Genomic DNA, 15,661 nt, shown 5'->3' on the forward strand with positions numbered 1-15,661 from the left:
GAGCTGATATCACAAGACCACAGTCATCTCCATTCCATCCAGGAGGTCCTTTATACAGCTTGGATGCTCCATGATTAACACCTCAGGAGGAAATCTGTTCAAAGGAGTTACAAAACATCATCTTGAATAGTAGGAAGCCTTAGAGTAGGTAGTTTGATCTGTTGAATTGGAAGAGAGTCTCTGTCTGGTCCACAATAAGGGCTTTCCAATACAACATGGACTAGTGCTGGACTATTTATTATACCTGAAACAGCAAAGTCTTGACATTAGTTCTGCCAGGGTTCACCTAACAGCTAACTTGGCTTTCAACCTCCTGGATTTACATAGGACTGGAGAAAACAGAGCGATTATCTATCAGGATTTTGAAGGGTCTGGACCGGTTATATCCCCAAGTAGAGGATCCTATTCCCCTTGTGATTTAAACTTAGTACTAGCAAAACTAATGGGTTCTCCCTTTGTACTGCTGACTACTTGTTCATTGTTCCATCTTTCAATGAAGGTAGCCTTTTTGGTGGCAATTACCTCAACAAGAAAAGTAGGTGGATTGAGTGCTCTGATATCTGAAACACCATATGTAGTCTTCTACAAGGACAAGGTATGCCTATGCCCTCATCCAAAGTTTTTCACCAAAATGGTTTCTCACTTCCACATCAGTCAGGCAATATGTTTACGAATTTTCTTCCTAGGCTTCATGCTCATATGCATGAGGAGAGACTCTATATGTTGGATGTTAGCAGAGCATTTTACTTGACAGGAGTAAATCATTTAGCTCATCCTCGCAATTGTTCATGGAAGTTGCAGATAGGATGAAGGACCCTCCAATCTCTTCTCAAAGAATTCCATCATGGATCTCCTCTTGTATACGATTGTGCTATGACATGGCCAATATAACTCCATTGAACAGGATGTTAGCAACTCTAACCAGAGCAAATGCAACTTCTGCAGCTTTTCTAGCTCAAGTACTTATTTTGGACATTTGTAGACCTGCAACTTGGTCTTCATTTTGCATACTGTTGTTTCTCATTATGCCATCTTTCAACAGTCTAGACATGATGCCAGATTTGGAATGTAGTCCTTTAATCATTCAGGTAGACTCTGATCCTACCTCCAGATTGAAGTGCTTGAGAGTCATCTGAAGTGGAATGGACATGGGCAATCACTTGCAGAAGAAAAACTGCTACTAACCTGTAATTATTATTCTTCGATTTGCATTGCACGTCTAATCCATGTCTCACCCTCCCTCCTCTGTATATTGGAGTCTGTCTAGTAAGGGGGAACTGAGAGGGGTCGAGGGTATATCAGCCCTTTATACTATTATGCAACAGCAGAGGAGGCATGTGCCACCCCTATGAGTACCCCAAGGGAAAAATCTGATGCTAGTGAACTGGTGTGCACAGACCTAAAGTGGAATGGATACGTGCAACACATCTCAAAGAACAACGCTTAGCGCTCAGGGCCATTTGCTGGACTTGCGCAGCATTCCTTCCACTTCTGAAAAGGTTAACCATTCAGATTATGACAGACACCACCATGGAGATATTTTATATCAACAGGCAAGGGGAAGCAAGATCCACCCCCTTTGTCAAGAAGCTGTGCGTCTATAGAATTTCTGCATTTGACATTAAATTACCCTAAAAGCCCTTCACTTACAAGGCTTGCAGAATGTTCTGGAAAACCACCTGAGGAAGCAGTCTGGAAGTAACTGCATGTGATCAGTAAAAGATACCATCATACAGGATATCTTCACCAGATAGGGGGATCTGTTTGCAATGAAAGAGAACAAGAAATGTCTGAGATTCTGCTCCGGAGGAGTCAGGGCCAGGGTTCTCTGTCAGATGTTTTGCTGATCCCCAGGGCTCTAGACTAATATATGCGTACCCTCCAATCCCATTAGTTGGAAGAATCATCAGGAAATTCAGACAGGAATCAGCCCGATGATCATACTGGCACTGGTTTTGCTAAGGCAGGTCGGAGTCTCAGACTTGATGAATCTCTCCAATTAACCTCCAGTCCAACTACCTCTCCAGCCAGATGTAATCTCCCAGACAGAGGGGCAAATCCTCCATCTTGAGCCAACCTTTCTGAACCTCACTGCTTGGATGCTGGCTGGTCAACAGCAGTGGAAGGGAGCATCTCTTTATGGGTCCAGACTATACTTAACTACAGTAGAAAGGCAAATGGAAGAGATTTATTATCTGGGCCCAGCAACATCAATTATCTCCAACTGATACTCAGATACCTGCTATACTAGACTACCTCTTGTCCTGGAAGAATTCAAGACTGTCTGTGATCTCTTTCAGGGTACACTGACAGCCATTTCAATTCACCAGCCTTCTATTCCAAATCATTCAATATTCTGACACCTGACAGTAGCTAGAATCCTGAAAGGCGTTATGTGGGTGCATCTTCCAATGAGGGAGCCTCCCCCTTCCTGAGACCTCAACCTAGTGCTGACTGGGTTAATGGGTCCACATTTTGAGCTCCTCACAACACATTCCATTTTCCACCTATCTATCAAAATAGCCATCCTCTTAGTGATACCATCTGCTAGAGGGGTGGGAGAGATACAAGCACTCATGGTGGGATCTCCATACACTGTATTTCAAGGACAGGGTGACTTTGAAGCCTCACCAAAAGTTTTTGCCAAGTTTCTGACTTCTATCTTAACCAAGTATAAGGTAAAGGGCAGGCTATATCAGTGAAGAGACTACCTAACTGGATTTTTACTTGTATTAAGTTATGCTATGAGATAGCTAGTTTAGAGCCACCATTGAGGATTAAATGCCTCTTTCCACAGTAGTTCAAGCAGCTTCTGCAGCTTCTTTGAGAAGTGTTCAAATCTTGGAAAATTTGTATGGCAGCAACATGGGTTCAGTACATATATTTACCCAGCACTTCGTTATAGTAGATATGTCAATATCCAGTGTTTAGGATATTTAAAATATTTATTTTTATATAATATTATTTACCTTACAGTAATTGTGATTCTTTGAGATGTGTTGTTCACATATATTTTATTCTTGGTGAACATGCACTTTAGTTTAGATTCTTTAGGCCAGTGGTGTCTATTGCGGCTGCATCCGCACCCCAAATGTCCTTGTGCCTCCCATCTGAGGGCATAAAGGATGGGGCGACCCAACCTCAGTCCTTTTGCCAATACTGAATCTAGGCGTTATAAGACTCCATAGTAGCAGGGGAAAAGGGCAAATAATGGAATATATATGGACAACATTGCTCATAGACCACAGTGGAATATTTAAAATATTCAAAATAAGAAATATTAAATTTCAATTTATTTAAGTCTTCAATAACTGACTGAGGTGACTTTATTTTTCCACCCCACACTCTTTACATCCACAGGACTTTTTTTAAGACTGCATCCTAGAATAGTGGTTCTCAATCAGGGTATGCAGAGGTCTTCCAAAGGTACACTCTCAACTCATCTAGATATTTGGCTAATTTTACAACAGGCTACAAAAAAAGTACTAGCAAAGTCAAATTCAAAATTGGTACAAATTAAAATTTCATACAGACAATGACTTGTTTATACTGCTCTATATACTGTACACTGAAATGTCAGTACAATATTTATATTCCAATTGATTTATTTTATAATTATATGATAAAGAAGAAAGTAAGCAATTTTTCAGTAAGTGTGCTGTGACACTTCCGTATTCTTATGTCTGATTTTGTAAGCAAATAGTTTTTAAGTGAGGTAAAACTTGGGGGTGTGCAAGAGAAATCAGATTCCTGAAAGGGGTACAATAGTTTGGAAAGATTGAGAGCCACTATGCTAGAACACTTCTTTTAACAAGATAATAATTAAATCAAGATGTTGGTGCTGTGTTTTTCTCAGATAAAGAAGAAAAAATATACTTATAGTTATGATATTTAGGCTTCCTATTGAACCATGGGACTTCAGGGTTTAACAATGTGTGTTACATTCTTGTTCAGCGGTTGATGTAATTTTTTTGCTGTCCTGCAGACTTTATATTTAATTGCAATAAGCTACTTCAGGTAGTGTGTTTTGCAGTACATTAGTACTGCTGTGTTAGCAAGATAAGTCCATTACAGAACTGAAGGATGCCAGTATTTGGCAGCACCTCAGAAATGATCTCATATGTTAAGCAGGATAAGGCCTTGTTTGCAGGAGGAATGGAAGCTTCCAAGGAAAACCTAAATGCTTCAAAATGCCAGTGTCCTAGCCAAATTCCAATATGAATAATTACCATACATCCTGCCTGTCGTGGGGCAGCTGCCCCACTCCAACAGAACAGGGGTTAAAAGCAGTCCTGGAGAGGGCTGCAGCTGGGAAAAGGAGTGAGAGCACCTCAGAGAGTAGCTGACCTCAGGTGTGGCCAGCTCAATCTGGGCCAAGCTGGCCCTGATAAGAAGGCTGGGGGCCAGGAGCTGGGGAGTCACACTCTAGCCCTGGAGTGGGAAGGGCTAGCTGCCTGAGAGGAAGGTACCTGAAACAGAGCAGTGTTGGGGAAGCGCAAGGGGAGCTCCAGCCTGGTAAACCCCTAGGCTGCAGGCCTTGGAGAAGGCCTACAAAGGTAGTAGGGCTACAGCGGCGCAGCCTGGGAATAGGCAGAGGCAGCTGGTCCTAACCCCTTGCCAATGATGAGACGGCAGTCTGCCCCAGGGAAAGGGGGCTAGATGATGACTGGCAGTAGCCACTGAGGCAAGGTGGGCCTAGAGGGTTGGATGTTCCCCTGGGATGGGAAACCCAGAGTAAGGGGGTACTGCTGGGGGCAGAACCCCGAGGTAAAGGGGCACTGGGAGGGACACGGGGCTTCAGGCAGGTGTGCCACTAGCCATCAGAGGGCACTCCAAGGCTGAAAAAGAGTTAATTCCCAGGACAACCAGCAGGAGGTGCCATGCCAATGAGGCTTCGCTACACTGCCCACCAAAAAAATCCTCTCTGTTTCAAATTTATATATTTTTTTCACTTTGTCCTAAGATATTTTGTGATCCACCCCAAAGGAGGTTGTATGTCAGCTGTTGATGATATGATCCCAAGGTATATAGGGTCTGACCCACCGCCTATTGAAGTCAATGGAAAACCTTCTACCAAATTCAGTGGATGTTGGATCAGGCTTATAGTTTTGTATAGTGCTATGGAATGAAAGGTGTTCTATAAATATAAGATTGTATTATATCATCATTATTCAGCACAATGTACTGCTTATTTTCTCTTATTTAATTAGGTGGGAGTTAGTATATTTCCCGCCCCACAGATCATGAAGTAAGCTTCTCCATACATGTAGGAATGAGCTACTGTAGGTTTTTAAATGTTGTATATTATATTCATTCTTCAAATATTTTATAGTGTGGCTACATTAACTAGACAGTGAGTATAGGCATGTTAAGATTATTAAGTAAATCAAAAGGTAATGTTTTTGTAGTTATAAGTGAAGTAGAAAAGAATTCCTTTGAAGACTGTTTTATATCTGACTTTTACAGAAGTGGTTTCAAAGAATCACAGCAAAATCTTATAAATACAGTTGATCATGTAGTTACATGCATTAAAACTGTATTTACATTTGAAAATGTGTTTGTATCATCTTTATAGAAGGTAATAGATACTGTAAGTCTTTTATCTTCTGCACTTTGTTATAAAAATGATAGGATAAAATACCAGCAGTACTAGAGAGATGTGTGAACTGTTACTGTTGATTTACATGAGCTTGCTTTTAATTTATCAATATGACAGTAAAGTTGACACTGAGTAAGCCCAGAAACATTAGAAGCACAATTATGACAGCATAAAAAAAACTTAATAGCATATTCCTATTATTTTTAAAGCACTTTTATTCAATTTCAGTAAACCAATAAAAATAAATTAAAGGGCAATCGGACATACACTAAATATTTGACATACCAACAGATGTGTTTTACAATTTTAAATTAAACCATGCAAATTATAGAAAAGGTTATTAAGCAAGTTTGAGTATATGCTGTGATAACAAAAGACAAAAATTTTCTTTGGTTATATTGTAGCTTTTTCTTTAAGTACACTGGGATTTGATTGTGCTACATTTCATATTTCTCAGCTCTACACTTCATATTACTTTTTCAGCACATTAAAACTTATGCAGTGAAACTGAATAATGGCAAGTGTTTTTATACCCTTTTATAGCCATTTCTTTTTCATAACCTCCCCCTGTTTCCTGTTAGCTAAACTATAAGCACCTTTCTGTTAATTTATGAAAATTATTGTTGAGTGAGCACATTATCACTGATCTGTATGGCACTTTCAGCATGTTAGAAGCAAAGGTCCAAGCAACATAAAACACATCAAAATTCATTAATGTGATATTGATTATTTTTTGGATAATTAATTTTATTGCAGACCCTTGAAAGAGATAATGAGCTGCAAAGGGAGAAGGCAAAAGAAAATGAAGAAAAGTTCCTTAATCTTCAGAATGAGCATGAGAAAGCACTAAGAACTTGGAAAAAAGATGTAAGTTTAATAAATTAATTGTCAGTATATTAAAAGGGTTTTGAAATAGACATTTCAAATAATTCCTAAAACCCATGAAAATTTTGCAAAAATAATGTATGAAAAAGAAAATATTTTCTTTCCTGGACACTGCAAATCTGTGTCAAAAAATATTTTAAAAGGTAGATTTAGTAGAAACTCCATTTGACTTCTGCATTTTAGAAGGCTGGGCATCCATCTCTTTTGGGCCTACACCACACAGGCCAAATGGAGGCTTTTGTTTTGTTTGTTTTTTAATTTAACCTTAGCACTTAGATGTAGTTCCAGACTTATGCTTTTGTCAATCACTGCTTACATCTGAGGTATCCAGATGTTTCCTTAGCATCAGGGCCAGCTCCACGCACCAGCTTTCCAAGCAGGTGCTTGGGGCAGCATTCAGAATGCAGCAGCAATTTGGCAGCAGCTCCACCACTCTTCCCACCATGGCAGCAGCAATTCGGCAGCGACTGCTTGGGGTGGCAAAATTGGTAGAACCACTCCTGCTTAGCATGCACGAATACCAGGGGTTCTCAACCTTTTTCTTTTTGAGGCCTCCCCAACATGCGATAAAAATTCCATGGCCCACCTATGCCACAACAATTATTTTTCTGTATATAAAAGCCAGGGCCAGCATTAGGGGGTAGCAAGCAGGGCAATTGCCCGAGCCCTATGCCACAGGGGACCCCGCGAAGCTAAGTTGCTTAGGCCTCAGCACTGGGTAGCAGGACATGGGGCCCTGGTCCCAACCAGACTCTTGGTTGAGGACCACTGCACTAATGTATTTTGCATTTACATTGGCTGAATTATATTTCTATTACAAAACCTTGTCCTAGTACCTAAACTATTACAAAATATACCATTTACATTTTCTAGATTGTATTCCTGGGCATCAAAAAAATCATTTATAAATTATACATGAAATTATAAAAGTCTAGTGTAACCCCCTATAAATTGAAATTATGAAACTTTATCCAGATCAATCAGTTTAAATACTGACCTACCTTCCATATTTGTTTTTAGTGGTACTTCTTTATGTATTTTTAATCAAATATTCAATGGCTTCTAAAAAAACTCAGTAACAGCAACTTTGCAGTAAATTTGCAATAACAAATCAATTATAATATGAGATATTATACATACAAATGAGGAAGAGAAATAATTTGGGGTAAGATAATAAACTTTTCATGTTTTCAAGGTATTTATGAAAACATGGCAAACCATCAACAGTCTTTTTTATAGTTCTATCCTGGCTTTCCCTTGATCAATACATATGGCCCTTCTTGAAGAACTCTTACATGTAGGTAACCTCCATTCCACTTTAGGGTGGAATAAAAGACAGACTCTAACCAAGTAATTTTCCCTCCCTTGGTATTCACCCCAACTGTTCAGAATAGGCCACTTCCACCTTAATTGAATTGGCTCATTAGCACCCCCCACTTGGTAAGGCAACTCCCATCTTTTCATGTGCTAGAATATATATTCTGCTTACTGTATTTTTCACTCTATGCATCTGATGAAGTGGGTTTTAGCCCACAAAAGCTTATGCCCAAATAAATTTGTTAGTCTCTAAGGTGCCACAATGACTCCATTGTTTTTGCTGATACAGACTAACATGGCTACCACTCTGAAACCTAACAAACACAGTTACCACTGTTCATGCATTTGAGTCTTACAAAATGGAATAAATGGTGACCAAAACCCAAGCTAGAGCAAGAAGAGGGTAAGAGATGATGGAAATGTGTCTAAAATCTGTGTGTTGAGTGTATGTCTGCTCAGCAATTAAATACCTGGGCTGACCTGGGTCAGCTGACTCAGGCATGTGGGGCACTCAGGCAGTAAAATGGCTGTGTGGATGTCTGGGCTTGGGCTGGACCCTGAGCTGTGGGACCTTGTGATCGGCGAGGGGTGTGTGGGGGGGAGGGAGGCTCCCAGTGCTCAGGCTCCAGCCCGATCCCAAATGTCTAAAAGCAATTTCTAGCTCCATGAGTCTGCATCAGCTGCCCTAGGCCAGCCATGACCATGCTGTGAGTCTTTTATTCCAGTGTAGACATACCCTGAGTGAAGGGGATAAGAAAATTGGCTGGTTTGGGTTATAGCATTCAGAGACACTGTCTTGTCATTTACTTCTATTGTGAGGTTTCAGATGTTTTACTTTTTTATTATAGTTTATCTTAATTTGAGAAACTGTTGATAGATTGTAAAAATTATCTTTTGGGTTTCCATATGCAAAAATATTGGTATGTTCACTTGTTCTGTGACCCTTCAATGATTACAGGAGGAAGACTTGAGAAGAGAAATGGATACTATTAAAAATGTGCTGGTATCACTTAAAGAAGCTTATGGTCATCTCCAAGACTGCCACCTTCCTCAGAAAGATCAACATACTGAGCAAGAGGAAAATCTGCTGATAAAAATAAGGAGCATTTAATGGTTGCAAAACCTTTTATTTCTTGTAAATATATCAGTGAAGAAAAGATGCTTTGGCAACGTTTGCAGTCCTGCTGTGCATTCCACTTAATCTAAACAATTTAAACTTGTTTTGCTCTATTCAATCATTTCTCCAACATAATGATCCAAGAACAGTCTGAAATTTACTGAGCATATAGTAGGTTTTTCCTGTTGGTCAAGCTACTTCTGTCCCTCCTGTTGGACCCAGACAATGTCCTGGGACCAAGGGTGCCTGCTTCATCCCAACCTCCAAACTCTCCATCCAACAGTATGGATGCTTCATGGTTGATGCCCACAGAAAAGTCCTGCTCCAAAGACATTCAAAACATGCTTCTGAATAGCAGAAAACCCTCAACTAGAAATACCTAGTTAAGTGGAAGCACTTCTCTATTTGATCTCGGAGGAAATGTGTATCTCCAGAACGAGCACCCTGGACCTCATACTAGACTCCTCTAAATCTAAAACAGCATTTGGCTATTAGCTCTCTAAGGGTGCATCTGGCAGCTATTTCAGCCTTCCACATATGGGTGGATAATAGATCCTTTTTTTCCCCCAACTCCGTCATCGCCCAATTCCTAAAGGGTTTGGCCAGATAGTAGCCTCAAGTATAAGACCCAATCCCTCCTTGGGATTGGAACTGAGTCCTAGCAAAATTGATGGGACATCCTTTCAGACTCCTTCCAACTTGCTCCCTTCTTCACCTCTCTATGAAGGTGGCATTTTTATAATGGCAGCTACCTCAGCCAGAAGGGCAGGTGAGTTGAGAACTCTGGTGTCAGAACCTGTCTATACAGTTTTCCAGAAAGATAAAGTTTATAGTCACTCTTCACTGAAATTTCTTACAAAAGTAGTCTCCAATTTTTATGTTAACCAAGCAATCTATTCATTTTTTTCTGAAACCCCATACACATAGGGATGAGGGAAAGCTTCACTCGTCAGTTGTCAGAAGGGCTTTAGTGTTCTACCTGAAGCATACTAAATCTTTCAGATCCTCTATGCAACTGTCTGTAGTGGTTAGAGAGCTAAGGGCCAATCAGTTTCCACTCAGAGAATCTCTTCCTGGATCTCTTTGGTCATTCACTTATTCACTAGCTAGCTAATACCATCCTACCAGGTAGAGGGTTGGAACATTCTACTAGAGCGCAGGCATCTTCTGCAGCTTTCCTGACACAAGTGCCGATTCTAGACATTTGTAAAGCAGTGACTTGGTCATCACTCCACACTTTCGCTTCCCATTACACAGCCTTTCCGATCAGTCCAGAAATGGTACTAATTTCAGATGGGTTTCATCCCTTCCCATTTTTAGGGGGTGGACCTTCCCCCTTCAAGGAGTATGCCAACCTCTCCAGGCTTCATACGGTGCTTTAATTCCCGATGGCCAAAGCAAGCTAGGGGGCAGTCCAGACCAGTAGTTAAGTAAGTGTGTGTGTTTGGGTAACTAGCAGGTTAGTCCATATGGGATCCATATCAGTCCAAGATTCCCCTACTCATCAGATAGGGGAATTCCCTCCTGACACTTTAGAGAAAAGGGGAAGTTCCATCAAAGACAAGCCTGCCCCCCCCCCAGCCTGGTTTGAGCACCAGTGCCTTTCACATTGCCTCTAGTAACCATATTTGGAACCATACCGGGATCCTTGGGCTGCATATTGATAAATTTCCCATGCCCCTACTCTCTCGTGTCTCCCTCTGTAGTCCCCACTTTCTCCTACTCCACCTATCCCTCCTCCACTACCTCAGGCACCAGAGTCCAGTGAGCCAGGGCAGATAAAGGTGCTACTCTGCAAATAAATATTTCTTCATCTTCTACAGCTGATTAACTACTGGAAGTGTTTGAAGTAATGAAATGCATTGCAAATTCCCTAAAGATTCCCTTGGAAGAGGTCAGAGTTGCAGCATAAGCTCCTGGATATCCTTCACTGGATTCCCTCTACCCGAGTTGCCCTGCCTATCAGTGAGGCCCTGTTGAGTCCCACCAAATCCATCTGGCATACCCCTGTGATATTACATCCCAGTTAAGGACTACAGATTTTTGTTCACCCATCCAACACCAAACTTCCTGGTTGTGGAGACAATGAATATGACAGACAATACCACATGAAAGCCATGCCCTATCATAAATGTCCATCTATTTGGCAGAAAGGCCTACTTGACTCTTCAATTTAGGATCACAAATTATCAAGCTGTCAAGACAAAGCACAATCGCTCAAATTATGCCAAATTTATCACCTTTATTGAGTTGGCTAAACAGTGAGAGCTGTTTCAGGCTATTATCTATGAGAGCCAACTATTAGCTAGAACATCTTTGCAGGCCTCATTTGACATGGCCTACACTGCTGCTCAGTCCAGCTCCAGCTGGCTGAATTCCCAGGGGACATCTGAGCACCTTCTCTTCGATGGTCTCAAACCGTTCGCTGAAGCCACTGATGAATGGTTGCACACCTTTAAGGATACATTGAGATTCCTTGGGATTTGCATGCCTACAAGCAAATGAAAGTTCAGCAGATCCCAAATGGCATAAAGATCTTGCCCCATTCCATTCTCAGGATTCCAGAGACTTTATGAATTGCCCAGGAAGAAATAAAGAATTCAGAGGAAGAAAGCATCTACACCTTCTGTATCCACTACTGAGCTCCTACCATCCTTTAAGCATTGGGTTTGATGAGCTGGTCGAGGGCCCAAAAGAACCCCACAAAATGGAGTTGCATCTACACCATTCCACCCACCTCCCACACTATGGCAACCATCTCTCTCACTTTGAATCCACATGGGAGAGAATTACTTCAGACAAATGGGTGCTATAGGTTATCAGATTGGGGTACTACATCCATTTTACTTCACTGCCTGCTACCCATCCCCCTTTCTTCAGGGACCTCTCTCATGAGTACCGACCGCTTAAGGCAGGAAATTGACAACCTTCTGTGCATAGAATCAGTTCCAGTTCAGCACAGAGGGAGGGGCTTTTACTCCAGTTGCTTTCTGGCCCCAAAGATGAACATGGGATGGAGGCTGATCTTAGATTTAAGACTCCTAAACAATTTTGTGAAATCACAAACATTCAGAATGTTGACTCTTGCAGCTATATTCCATCGTTGGAACTAGGGGGTTGGATTTTGGCTCTTGACCTTCAGGATGCCTACTTTCAAACTGCAATTCACCTGTCTCACAAATGATTCCTGTGGTTTTTCATAAGTCAGGATCACTTCCCTTTGGCCTTTTGTCTGACCCAAGAGTGTTCTCAAAAATATTGGTAGTGGTTGCAGCTTACCTTTTAATGTTTGGCAATTATTTTCTTGTACCTTGATGACTGGCTACTCAAGGATCGATGAGGTTTTCACCACCACAAAGATGTCAAGGTTCCTGTTCCACAAGCTAGGTTTGCAGCTCAATATCGAGAAATCAACTTTAAGCCTGGTACAAACAATAGAGTTCATAGGAGCCTCCTTAGATGTGATATCAGCCAGGGCTTATCTTCCCTCCAACAAATTCTTGATAACAAATCTCACCTCAAAGATTCAAATCAGTCCACAGACATCTATAAGAAATTGTCTTCAACTGCTCGGACACATGGCAACTTGCACCTTTGTGATGCAACATGACAGGCTCTGCCTTCGATGTTTCCAGAGCTAGCTCAGGGACTGTTTATACTCCAAAAAACAAAACAAAACAAAAACAACAAACAAACCACATCCTGACCAAGTTGGTGTCATGTCAGTCTCTCCTCAAGTACAAGATTCTCTCAACCGGTGGAAAGACCATGACAATGTCTGTGAGGGGATTCCATTTGTTCTACCTCCTCCCTTCTGTCACCAAGACACATGCATCTCTGATGAGTGGGGGGTGCATTTGGGGACTCACACAACTCAGAGCAAGTGGTCTGCCCAAGAGACATGACTACACACCAACCTACTTGGGTTGTGGGCAGTCAGGAATGTCTGTATCCTTTTGCCTTTAATCAGAAATAGGTCCATAAAGGTCCTGATGGACAACAGAACATGCATGTTCTGTATCAGCTGACAAGGAAGAGTCAGCTCTTCTTCCATGTGCGCCAAAGCAAAAAAGCTCTGGAACTGGTGCACAGCCAATTTCAACCTTATCTCAGCAGTTTACCTCCCAAGGATACAAAACAGAATAGCCAACAATCTCAGCAGGCACTTCTCCCAGGACTACGTTTCGGATTTGGATTCTTAGATTCTCAGTGAAATCTTTCTGAGTTAAGGAGTACCAGAAATAGACCTCTGATACTGTTACCAACAACTTGAAATGCGAACACTTTTGCTTAAGGAGGGTCTTAGGCCCTCTCTCTTTACGAGACATTCCTTGTTCCACGGACAAGAGGCTTGCTATATGTACTTCCTCCAACCCCCATTTCTGAAAATGATAAATAAAATCAAGCAGGACAAACCCAGGATCCTATTAATAGTTCCAGTGTGGCCCAGACATATATGGTATCCTTACATGATTCACTTAGCCATTTGTCAGGCAATTAGCCTTCCATCCATTCCTTATCTTCTTTCTCAAGATCCAACTGGATTCTTCACCCCAACCTGAAGATTCTGTGTCTTAAAACTTGACCCCTTGATGGCTCATGGGAATAGAGTGTACTTGTTCTGACAAGGTACAACAGGTGTTACTGAACAGTAGAAAAGATTCCATGAGATATACTTACCTCCGCAGGTGGAAAAGGTTCAGCCTTTGGCATATCCAGACATGTATTTCATCTGCTCACTCTTCACTCTCAGTTGTTCTAGATTACCTCCTAGAGCTGAAAAAGACAGCATTATCTATGGAGCTCTATCAGGGTCCACCTGGCAGCTAAAACAGCTTTTCATTCCCGGTTGAGAGTCTCAGTTTTTGCTCATCCCACAACTGTGAGGTTTCTCAGAGGACTGGAGGAACCTTTTCCCCCAAGTTAAGGGGCGTATTCTGATTTGAGATTTGAATTTAGTACTTAGATGTTTTGTGTGTCCCTCTTTTTGAGCCAATGGCTACTTCTTTTCTCATTAATTGATCTTAGAAGATGGCCTTTCTGGCGGGTAGCACCTCTGCTTGAAGGGTTGGGAAAAGAGAGGCTCTGATTGTGGAGCATCCATTTACAATATTTTTCACGAACAAAGTTTCATTATGTCCACACCCTAAATTTTCATCCAAGGTGTTGTCCAAGTTTTACATCAACCAAGTTATCCATTTATTTTCCTAGAGCCACACCAGTCTACAGAAGAGATGTTAGGAGAGCTTTAAATTTTTATTTGGACAGAACTAAATGATGTAGAAAATTATCCAGACTGTGTCCATTGCAGATAGGTCTAAACGTTCATAGATTTCCACCCAGAGACTCTACAGGTAGATTTCTGATTGCATTATATTGTGCTATAAATCTGCAGACATACAGATTCTTCCTGGGATGTTGGCTCATTCTATGATATCTCTGTCTATATCTATGGCTTTACTCAAGAGTGTTCATATTCTGGACATTTCTAAGGCACCACTTGGACCTCCACACCACAGGTAGCATGTGAACCACTGGGTGAGGGAGGCTAGCTCCCAGCCCTGCACCTTCCACCCAAGGCCCCTTCCTTTCCATGCCCCACACCAGAGCCCCCACCACCAGAGCCGCCAGGCCCCTGCCCCAGGCTACCTCCCTGCAGCACGGGGAGGACGGGTGGCGCAGCCCCAGAGTGACGGGAAGCCGGGTGGCACGGTCCAAGCTGGGATTACCCCACAGGGAAACTGGACTCCAGCTGCACGGAGCCGGAAGCAGGAGGGGTGGGGGTCTAGGGACAGCGTGTGGGCGGAGCTACGCCTGGCTGTTTGGGGACGCACAGCCTCTCCAGCCTATGATACCCATCGTCCATGCTCCACACACATCTTTTCCAAACATTAGGCAGTGATCAAGTCTTCTAGATCAGAGGCAGCTGTTGGAAACACAGTCTTGGACTGGGCTCTGCAGCCTCCCCTCCAGCTGAGGGTTCTGCTCAGTAGGTCACCTGAAGTGGAGCTCCCATAGATATACTTGAAGAGGAGGCGGTTACTCACCTTGTGCAGTAACTGGAGTTCTTTGAGATGTGTCCCTCTTAGGGTGCCCCACTGCCTGCCCTCCTTTTCCTTTGCTTTGGAGTTGTCTCTGGCGACTATGAAGTAGAAAAGGAATTAAGGGCTGTTCACCTATGCAGCCTTATATAGCCTTGGACTGGGGCACAGGTGCAGGCTGAACGGCATTACTACCAAAAATCTCTGATTAAAGGCACATGTGGTCTGAGCACACCTGAAGTGGAACACCCACCCGGACACACATCTCCAAGAACTCTAGTTACTGCACAGTGGAAGTAACCTTCCCTTTCATTAAAAAGAAAGTATTTCTCACTCTCATGGTTGATGAGAAAAGTTTAAAAATGTGACAGAAGTGCACCCTAATGTCTCCAAAACCAAGAGGCAAATAAAAAGAATACAATGCCGTTCTCCCCTCCCCCAACTTGTGATTTTAAAGCCTTTTTCATGACTTTTGGAGCCTGACTCATGATTTCTGAATGTTTGAGTTTGGCTATACTGGGAATGGGAGGAAAAGATGCAACAAACTGGAGTAATAGAGGGAGAGACAGGCAATGTGCGAAGAAGGAGAGGAGACGTCAAACAAATCCATAGTAATGGAGCAAAAACAAGATATCAGACCCCGAGATGGAAAAAGTCAATGGAGTTGTGGCTCTAGCCTATAGAAAAAAGTAAATAGAAATG

General features: G+C 42.1%; 1 protein-coding gene across 1 annotated transcript in view; it reads left to right on the forward strand.

Moving 5' to 3' along the window:
- The window catches only part of CCDC73 (coiled-coil domain containing 73), a 242,138-nt gene that overhangs the window by 200,098 nt on the left and 26,379 nt on the right, over nt 1-15,661 (forward strand). Inside the window, exons 20-21 of the mRNA XM_084629795.1 lie at nt 6,356-6,466; nt 8,760-8,904. Coding sequence (XP_084485921.1) covers nt 6,356-6,466; nt 8,760-8,904 — 256 coding nt within the window. The remainder of the gene's footprint in view (nt 1-6,355; nt 6,467-8,759; nt 8,905-15,661) is intronic.

The sequence above is a fragment of the Lepidochelys olivacea genome, assembly GCF_965140295.1.
Source record: "Lepidochelys olivacea isolate rLepOli2 genome assembly, chromosome: 6".
NCBI classification, from domain to species: Eukaryota; Metazoa; Chordata; order Testudines; family Cheloniidae; genus Lepidochelys; species Lepidochelys olivacea.